Source organism: Oncorhynchus masou, chromosome 17, assembly GCF_036934945.1.
Source record: "Oncorhynchus masou masou isolate Uvic2021 chromosome 17, UVic_Omas_1.1, whole genome shotgun sequence".
In the NCBI taxonomy this organism is placed as follows: domain Eukaryota; kingdom Metazoa; phylum Chordata; class Actinopteri; order Salmoniformes; family Salmonidae; genus Oncorhynchus; species Oncorhynchus masou.
The window spans coordinates 5,072,810-5,083,652 of NC_088228.1; the positions used below are offsets into that span (position 1 = coordinate 5,072,810).

At 40.2% G+C, this 10,843-nt stretch overlaps 1 protein-coding gene across 1 annotated transcript in view; it reads right to left on the reverse strand.

Moving 5' to 3' along the window:
• LOC135558088 (collagen alpha-1(XI) chain-like) overlaps window positions 1-10,843 on the reverse strand; it is a 208,044-nt gene that overhangs the window by 123,814 nt on the left and 73,387 nt on the right. Inside the window, 3 exon segments of the mRNA XM_064991838.1 lie at window positions 147-449; window positions 2,846-2,902; window positions 4,043-4,144. Coding sequence (XP_064847910.1) covers window positions 147-449; window positions 2,846-2,902; window positions 4,043-4,144 — 462 coding nt within the window.

Genomic DNA, 10,843 nt, shown 5'->3' on the forward strand with positions numbered 1-10,843 from the left:
CCTAATCACACAGACACTCCTCCCAAGCCAACAGTAGCATTGTGTACCTCCAGAAGTAGCTCCCGAGTAGGTTCTATGTTAGGCCTCATAGACTCAGATGGTCTCTGAGATGTGTATATTCAGGATGAGCATAAAATGCTACTCACACTACTATCTGTGTCGGTCTCAGCAGGTACGCCCGGCCCAAACTCATCCTCGTAGGCTGGGAAGGAGGTAGGTTTGGCCTCGCCGGTGCCGTAGTCGCCATAGTCACCGTACTCGTACGTCTGTTTCGTATCGATCTCTTTAATATCACCGTATTCCTTCATATCGTACTCCTTAAAATCGTACGATTCTGCGCCGGGGTCGGGACCTTTGGTATCAGAGCCGATTTCTGCTGCAGCCGTAGGGTCGGCGTCGACCTGCTCCTCGCCGGTGACGTAATCGTCGACTATTTCCTCGTCGTAGTTCTGATTGGTCGATGTGAGGAGGGGGCGGGGAGGCAGTGGGAGGGAACATGGAGGGTTGAGGTTAGAGAGAGGAATAGTTCACCTATTGGTTAATAATGTTTCTAATAAAAAACAACAACATTTAATACATCGTTGGTTTGATGCAGATGCTACGTGTCAGTAGGTCAGGTGACCTAAAAACATTGTCCCCGCCTGTCTTATTTCTCCATAATCCGAAAAGTAATAGTAATCCTAGATCAGCACTCAAAGGTCTTGGATAACTTGTAAATATGGGCCCCAGAAGTAAAAGAGGGTGAGGTAGTGGTGAATAACCCAGTTACCAGTATTTCCCTGCGTTAGTTATGTCTAAGAAGGATACATAAAAGGAAGCAGGTATTTCTGATTGACCTTACAAAACTACAGGAAACTGGAGACAAAAAAGAGGATATGGGATGCGGCCCCGTTGGTCGCAATTCATTAGCTGGCAGAATTTTACAAGTAGAGTTTATATGAACCCCGTTGGTCGCAATTCATTAGCAGGCAGAGTTTTACTAGTTCAGTTCATATCAAGATCAGATTGAAGTGTTGCGTCTGATGGATATCAAAAGGGGACTGTAGAAACATGTGGCATCCTTATTCCCTACAAAGTGCACTGCTTTTGACCAGAGCCCAAATGGAACCTTATTCCCGACAAAGTGCACTACTTTTGACCAGAGCCCAATGGAACCCTATTCCCTACAAAGTGCACTACTTTTGACCAGGGTAGAATTTGGGATGCACCCTAAACGCCACACAGGGTTCGGATGACTCCAAGGGAGATTAAGAAGACCATCCAAGACTGTTTATTCTTTGATCTTTGTAATATCTAGTAATCTAACTTGGAGATTGCAAACTGAGGACTGTCATTTGTTAATTGGATGTTGACTCGTTGGATGGTGAATTTAGAATCAAAAGTCCAAAATAATTAATTGGATGGTGACTCGTTGGATGGTGAGTTTAGAATCAAGAGATCCCCCGAGCTGCTTGTAGAGCTGCTTGTAGAAAGCCTAAATACTTAAGCAATCTCTTTGAGAATACAAATACTACTCTGTCTCATTATTCACCAGCCATTTGATTGTATCCAAATTCGAATGAATGGACACGGGAAACGTTCTCACCAGAATTGTCACGCCCTGGTCTTAGTATTCTGTGTTCTCTTTATTATTGTGGTTAGGCCAGGGTGTGACATGGGTGATTTATGTGGTTTGTTTTGTCTAGAGGTTTTGTAGTTTATGGGATAGTGTTTAGTTAAGTATTCCAGGTAAGTCTATGGTTGCCTGGAGTGGTTCTCAATCAGAGGCAGGTGGTTACCGTTGTCTCTGATTGGGAACCATATTTAGGCAGCCATATTCTTTAGGTCTCTTGTGGGCGATTGTTCCTGTCTCTGTGTTTGTTGCACCAGATAGGGCTGTTTCGGTTTTTCACGTTTATTGTTTATTTTTGTATATTGTTCGTATTTTCGTCTTTATTAAAGATGTTTACAAATAACCACGCTGCATTTTGGTCCGCCTCTCTTTCACCAGAAGAAAACCGTGACAATAATATAACGTGAGGTTGTCGTATTACACGTCATGTGGTATTGGCGTTCCAGCGTTCCATTTGCCACATACATCAAACCACCACATAAAGCGTTTGATGTCCCTCTGTCTGGCAGCTCAGCTGTTGCAATAATCCAACGTGCTTTAAATTGGTCCATCGTTGTCATTTGACATCAAACGCTTCCTTTGATGTCCTCCGAGGTCCCCTTCCTCCTTCAGATGAAGATGAGGTCTATGTCGTAAATGCTACCCTATTCCCTACATAGTGCACTACTTTACCCTAAATATACATCCCCAATGCTACCCTATTCCCTACATAGTACACTACTTTACCCTAAAATAAATCCCTAATGCTACCCTATTCCCTATATAGTGGACTACTTTACCCTAATATACATCCCTAATGCTACCCTATTCCCTACATAGTACACTACTTTACCCTAATATACATCCCTAATGCTACCCTATTCCCTACATAGTGCACTACTTTACCCTAAAATAAATCCCTAATGCTACCCTATTCCCTATATAGTGGACTACTTTACCCTAATATACATCCCTAATGCTACCCTATTCCCTATATAGTACACTACTTTACCCTAAATATACATTCCTAATGCTACCCTATTCCCTATATAGTGCACTCCTTTTGACAAGCACCAAATAGTCTCCTGCAGGCTCTGGTCAAAAGTAGTGCACTATTTATGGGAATGGGGTGTTATTTTTGGACACACACACACTGTGTTAAACTCAGTAGTTTTAGTAAGATGAGACAACACAGAGTACTACTTTAGTGATAACGTGTCGTCGTCGTAGACAAAGAGAAGCATGCCAACGTACCAGGATTGGAACGGTTGAGTCTGTAGGATTCTCAGCGGGTGGAGCTCCGTCCACAGCCTATCACACGACAGCACAGAGCAAAAAACAAAGAAAAAGAAGAAGAAACAGTTAAAAAAAATAAAAAAATAAATGGTGGGATGATGAAGAAGAAGAAGAAAAAGGGCTTGGAATGATGCTGTTAAATCCACACTAAAACGTTGAGCCACGTCAGCAGCACGATGTGATAGCAACATCTATTGTTATGACCATTTTAGAACATGGTAGTAACAGTAGTAACGTGGTAGTAACATGGTAGCAACACTAGTAACATGGTAGCAACAGTAGTAACATGGTAGTAACATGGTAGAAACAGTAGTAACATGGTAGTAACATGGTAGAAACAGTAGTAACATGGTAGTAACAGTAGTAACATGGTAGTAACATGGTAGTAACATGGTAGTAACAGTAGTAACATGGTAGCAACAGTAGTAACATGGTAGTAACATGGTAGTAACAGTAGTAACATGGTAGTAACATGGTAGAAACAGTAGTAACATGGTAGTAACATGGTAGAAACAGTAGTAACATGGTAGTAACAGTAGTAACATGGTAGTAACAGTAGTAACATGGTAGCAACAGTAGTAACATGGTAGTAACATGGTAGTAACATGGTAGTAACATGGTAGTAACAGGAGTAACATGGTAGTAACATGGTAGTAACATGGTAGTAACATGGTAGTAACATGGTAGCAACAGTAGTAACATGGTAGCAACAGTAGTAACATGGTAGTAACATGGTAGTAACATGGTAGTAACATGGTAGCAACATGGTAGCAACATGGTAGTAACATGGTAGCAACAGTAGTAACATGGTAGTAACATGGTAGTAACATGGTAGTAACAGTAGTAACAGTAGTAACAGTAGTAACATGGTAGTAACATGGTAGTAACAGTAGTAACATGGTAGTAACATGGTAGTAACAGTAGTAACATGGTAGTAACAGTCGATTAGACAGTATAGATATACTTATATCTGTAGCTATTAGATATATACTGTTAGATATTAGACAGGTATGACTCAACTTCATTGAACGGAATCATTGTCCATTTGGTGTGTGTGTGTGTGTGTGTGTGTGTGTGTGTGTGTGTGTGTGTGTGTGTGTGTGTGTGTGTGTGTGTGTGTGTGTGCGTGTGTGTAAATCTACAGGTGTGTTTTACCTCAGGTGCAGGTTTGGCTCCTTCGGTTGGGGCAGTTTCAGTGGCCACTTCTCCTTCACTGTAGTCATAGACCTCACTGTACTCCAGGTCGTACGAATTGTACTGGACGGTAGAGAAGGGACAGGCAACCACTCAGTACACACACATTGTCTCTTTTTCAAACATAAAAAAAGGAAAATATGATAAAACATATCCTTCATATTTACACGGCTACGACTGAGATGAGAGCTGTTGAAAGAGAAATATATGCTTATTGTTGTTCAGACTGTTCCCATGCTCTCTTTAAACTAAACTCTAAATATGGTACTGGAGTGTGCGTTGTAAAAAAAAATCTAATTACTCACAGACAACGCTTTGTCCATTAAAATAACATAAAATTGATCAGACATACAGTGTAGACATTGTTAATGTTGTAAATGACTATTGTAGCTGGAAACGGCAGATTTTTTATGGAATATCTACATAGGCGTACAGAGACCCATTATCAGAAACCATCACTCCTGTGTTCCAATGGCACGTTGTGTTAGCTAATCCAAGTTTATAATTTTAAAAGGCTAATTGATCAATAGAAAACCCTTTTTCCAATTATGTTAGCACAGCTGAAAACTGTTGTTCTGATTAAAGATGCAATAAAATGGGCCTTCTTTAGACTAGTTGAGTATCTGGAGCATCAGCATTTGTGGGTTTGATTACAGGCTCAAAATGGCCAGAAACAAAGACCTTTCTTCTGAAACTCGTCAGTCTATTCTTGTTCTGAGTAATGAAGGCTATTCCATGCGAGAAATTGCCTATAAGCTTTGTACTACTCCCTTCACAGAACAGAGCAAACGCTCCAACCAGAATTGAAAGAGGAGTGGGAGGCCCCGGTGCACAACTGAGCAAGAGGACAAGTACATTAGAGTGTCTAATTTGAGAAACAGACGCCTCACAAGTCTTCAACTGGCAGATTCATTAAATAGTACCCACAAAACACCAGTCTCAACGTCAACAGTGAAGAGGCGACTCCGGGATGCTGGCCTTCTAGGCAGAGTTCCTCTGTCCAGTGTCTGTTCTGTTGTCCATCTTAATCTTTTCTTTTTATTGGCCAGTCTGAGATATGGCTTTTTCTTTTCAACTCTGCCTAGAAGGCCAACATTCCAGAGTCGTCCATTCTTCTCTGCAGATCCTCTCAAGCTCTGTAAGGTTGGATGAGGAGCATTGCTGCACAGCAATTTCCAGGTGTCTCCAGAGATCAAGAAGACTTGAGGCTGAAATCACTGCCAAAGGTGCTTCAGCAAAATACTGAGTAAAAGGTCTGAATACTTTTGCAAAATCATATTTCAGCTTTTTATTTGTAATACATTTGTAACAATAAAAAAACAACAGTTTTTGCTTTGTCATTATGAGGTGTTGTCTGTGGTTTGAAGAAAATAAAACATGTTTTATCCATTTTAGAATAAGGCTGTAAAATGTTTTAAAAAGTCAATGGGTCTGAATACTTGTTTGGACACAGCTACTCATTCAAGGGGTTTTCATTATTTTTTACTATTTTCTACATTGTAGAATAAGACATCAAAACTATGAAATAATACATATGTAATAATGTAGTAACTGAAAAAGTGTTAAACAAATCAAAATATATTTTATTTTTGAGATTCTTCAGAGTAGCCACCTTTTGACTTGACGAGACTCTTGGCATTTCATAGTTTTAAATGTCTTCACTAGAATTCTACAATGTAGAAAATAGTAAAAATAAAGAAAAACCCTTGAATGAATAGGTGTTCTAAAACTTTTGACGGGTAATATATAACAATATATACTGTATATGTATTTATTTTCTTACTAAATATTTAATGGGGGATTGGAAATGATGCAGACAATTACATTGATAGAACCAACAATCTATATTATATTAAAACTGATCTACCACCTAAATTTACAAGCTTATAAACATGCAAGAAAACCAACATCTAGCAGCTCCATTTCTGGTTTCCAGTGATTTTAATTCTGCGTCTCTACGACACGTGATGCCCAACTTCCATCAACACATCTCCACTGCCACAAGGGACGATAAAGTCCTAGTGCTATTCTACCCACAAACAAGCATACAAGGCCCTCCCTTGTCCGCCATTGTCCAAATCAGTACTCTCGCTTCATCTTTACAAGTGGAAACTCAAACAGGAAGTACCAGTGACTCGTTCCGTTGAGAAATGGTCACCAGAATCAGAGATTATGCTACACGACTGCTTTGCTAGCGCTGATTGGAATCTGTTTCGAGACTAACCATCTCCGTCACCGGCTTCATTAGAAAATCCATTGGCAAAATTGTCCCCATAGTGATTGTTTGCTGATTCCCTAATTAAAAGCCCTGGATTAACATCGAGGTTGGAGCTAAGCTAAAAGGACAGAGCTATTGCAGACAACCCTGAGGCTACGGCCGAGGACAGGAATAAGTAAGTCCAAAAGGCCAGCTATGACCTCATCAAACGAGCAAAAAAGACAATATAGGATGAATGTGGAATCATATTACTCTGCATGTGGCAAGGGGCTACAGTCCATTACGGATTACAAAGATAGACCCAGCCGTGATCTGCCCAACAATGCCTCTCTACCAGACGAACTCAATGCAGTTTATGCACCCTTCGTGATCTCGCTCTCCGAGGCCGACCTGAGAAAGGTCTTTAATCAGGTCAACACCCACAAGGCCACAGGGCCTGACTGTATTTCATGGCGTGTTCTCATAGCATGCGCAGAACAGCTGGCAGGCATATTCACGTTATATTCACGTTCATTTTCAACCTCTCCTTGTCCCAGTCTGTAATCCACACATGTTTTAAGATGACCACAATCATCCCTGTTCCAAAGAACTCCAAGGCTTCATGCCACAATGACTACCACCTTGTAGCACTCACATCTGTAATCAGGAAGTGCTTTGAGAGGCTGGTTATAGCACACATTAACCCCACCTTCCCAGACAACCTAGACCCACCCCAATTTGCACCCCCCCCCCCCCAAACAGATCCATAGATGACGCAATCTCATTTGCTCTCTCCACACTGCCCTCACCCATCCAGATAAAAGGAATACCTATGTGAGAATGCTGTTCATTGACTACAGCTCAGAGTTCAACACCATTGACCCCTCCAAAGTCGTCACAAGGCTTAGGACTCTGGGTCTGAACTCCTCCCTCTGACGGGCCGACCCCAGGTGGTGAGGGTAGGCAATATTACCTTCGCCACGCTGACCCTCAACACAGGGGCCCCACAGGGGTGTGTACTTAGTCCCTTCCTGTACTCCCTATTTACCCACAACTGTGTGGCCACCCACGACTCCAACACCATCATCAAGTTTGCTGACGACACGACAGTGGTAGGCTGAGTCAGCCTACAGGGAGGAGGTCAGTGACCTGGCGGTGTGGTGCCGGAGCAACAAGCTCTCCCTCAACGTCAGTAACACCAAGCAGCTGATTGTGGACTACGGGAAACGAGGGAGGCGAGTCACCCCCATCCACATCGACAGGGTTGCAGTGGAGCAGGTTGAGAGCTTCAAGTGTCCAAATCACTAAAATGGTCCAAGCACACAGGCACAGTCAAGAAGAAGGCACGACAGCGCCTCTTGCCCCTCAGGAGGTTGAAAAAGTTTGGCATGGACACTCAAATCCTCAAACAAGTTCTACAGCTGCACCGTTGAGAGCATTTTGACTGTCTGCATCATTGCCTAGTATGGCAACAACACCGCCCTCGATCCCATGGCGCTACAGAAAGTGGTGCGGACAGCCCAGTACATCACTGGGGCTGATCTCCCTGCCATCCAGGACCTCTATACACGGCGGTGTCAGAGGAAGGTAAATCGCCAAAAACTCCAACCACCCATGTCCTGGACTATTCTCTCTGCTTCCGGCACGGCAGGCGGTACCCGGTGCACCAGTATCCCTGCACGTTGTAAATATGGTACTGAACTGACCCTGTATATAGTGTGGTATTAACTGACCCTGTATATAGTATGGTATTAACTGACCCTGTATATAGTGTGGTATTAACTGACCCTGTATATAGTATGGTATTAACTGACACTGTATATAGTGTGGTATTAACTGACCCTGTATATAGTATGGTATTAACTGACCCTGTATATAGTATGGTATCAACTGACCCTGTATATAGTATGGTATTAACTGACCCTGTATATAGTATTAACTGACCCTGTATATAGTATGGTATTAACTGACCCTGTATATAGTGTGGTATTAACTGACCCTGTATATAGTATGGTATTAACTGACCCTGTATATAGTATGGTATTAACTGACCCTGTATATAGTATGGTATTAACTGACCCTGTATATAGTATGGTATTAACTGACCCTGTATATAGTATGGTATTAACTGACCCTGTATATAGTATGGTATAAACTGACCCTGTATATAGTATGGTATTAACTGACCCTGTATATAGTATGGTATTAACTGACCCTGTATATAGTATGGTATTAACTGACCCTGTATATAGTATGGTATTAACTGACCCTGTATATAGTATGGTATTAACTGACCCTGTATATAGTATGGTATTAACTGACCCTGTATATAGTATGGGATTAACTGACCCTGTATATAGTGTGGTATTAACTGACCCTGTATATGGTGTGGTATTAACTGACCCTGTATATAGTGTGGTATTAACTGACCCTGTATATAGTATGGTATTAACTTACCCTGTATATAGTATGGTATTAACTGACCCTGTATATAGTATGGTATTAACTGACCCTGTATATAGTATGGTATTAACTGACCCTGTATATAGTATGGTATTAACTGACCCTGTATATAGTATGGTATTAACTGACCCTGTATATAGTATGGTATTAACTGACCCTGTATATAGTATGGTATTAACTGACCCTGTATATAGTATGGTATTAACTGACCCTGTATATAGTGTGGTATTAACTGACCTTGTATATAGTATGGTATTAACTGACCTTGTATATAGTATGGTATTAACTGACCCTGTATATAGTGTGGTATTAACTGACCCTGTATATAGTATGGTATTAACTGACCCTGTATATAGTGTGGTATTAACTGACCCTGTATATAGTATGGTATTAACTGACCCTGTATATAGTATGGTACTGAACTGACCCTGTATATAGTATGGTATTAACTGACCCTGTATATAGTATGGTATTAACTGACCCTGTATATAGTATGGTATTAACTGACCCTGTATATAGTATGGTACTAACTGACCCTGTATATAGTATGGTATTAACTGACCCTGTATATAGTATGGTATTAACTGACCCTGTATATAGTATGGTATTAACTGACCCTGTATATAGTATGGTATTAACTGACCCTGTATATAGTATGGTATGAACTGACCCTGTATATAGTATGGTATTAACTGACCCTGTATATAGTATGGTATTAACTGACCCTGTATATAGTATGGTATTAACTGACCCTGTATATAGTATGGTATTAACTGACCCTGTATATAGTATGGTATTAACTGACCCTGTATATAGTGTGGTATTAACTGACCCTGTATATAGTATGGTATTAACTGACCCTGTATATAGTGTGGTATTAACTGACCCTGTATATAGTATGGTATTAACTGACCCTGTATATAGTATGGTATTAACTGACCCTGTATATAGTATGGTACTGAACTGACCCTGTATATAGTATGGTATTAACTGACCCTGTATATAGTATGGTATTAACTGACCCTGTATATAGTATGGTATTAACTGACCCTGTATATAGTATGGTATTAACTGACCCTGTATATAGTATGGTATTAACTGACCCTGTATATAGTATGGTATTAACTGACCCTGTATATAGTATGGTATTAACTGACCCTGTATATAGTATGGTATTAACTGACCCTGTATATAGTGTGGTATTAACTGACCCTGTATATAGTATGGTATTAACTGACCCTGTATATAGTATGGTATTAACTGACCCTGTATATAGTATGGTATTAACTGACCCTGTATATAGTATGGTATAAACTGACCCTGTATATAGTATGGTATTAACTGACCCTGTATATAGTATGGTATTAACTGACCCTGTATATAGTATGGTATTAACTGACCCTGTATATAGTATGGTATTAACTGACCCTGTATATAGTATGGTATTAACTGACCCTGTATATAGTATGGTATTAACTGACCCTGTATATAGTATGGGATTAACTGACCCTGTATATAGTGTGGTATTAACTGACCCTGTATATGGTGTGGTATTAACTGACCCTGTATATAGTGTGGTATTAACTGACCCTGTATATAGTATGGTATTAACTTACCCTGTATATAGTATGGTATTAACTGACCCTGTATATAGTATGGTATTAACTGACCCTGTATATAGTATGGTATTAACTGACCCTGTATATAGTATGGTATTAACTGACCCTGTATATAGTATGGTATTAACTGACCCTGTATATAGTATGGTATTAACTGACCCTGTATATAGTATGGTATTAACTGACCCTGTATATAGTATGGTATTAACTGACCCTGTATATAGTGTGGTATTAACTGACCTTGTATATAGTATGGTATTAACTGACCTTGTATATAGTATGGTATTAACTGACCCTGTATATAGTGTGGTATTAACTGACCCTGTATATAGTATGGTATTAACTGACCCTGTATATAGTGTGGTATTAACTGACCCTGTATATAGTATGGTATTAACTGACCCTGTATATAGTATGGTACTGAACTGACCCTGTATATAGTATGGTATTAACTGACCCTGTATATAGTATGGTATTAACTGA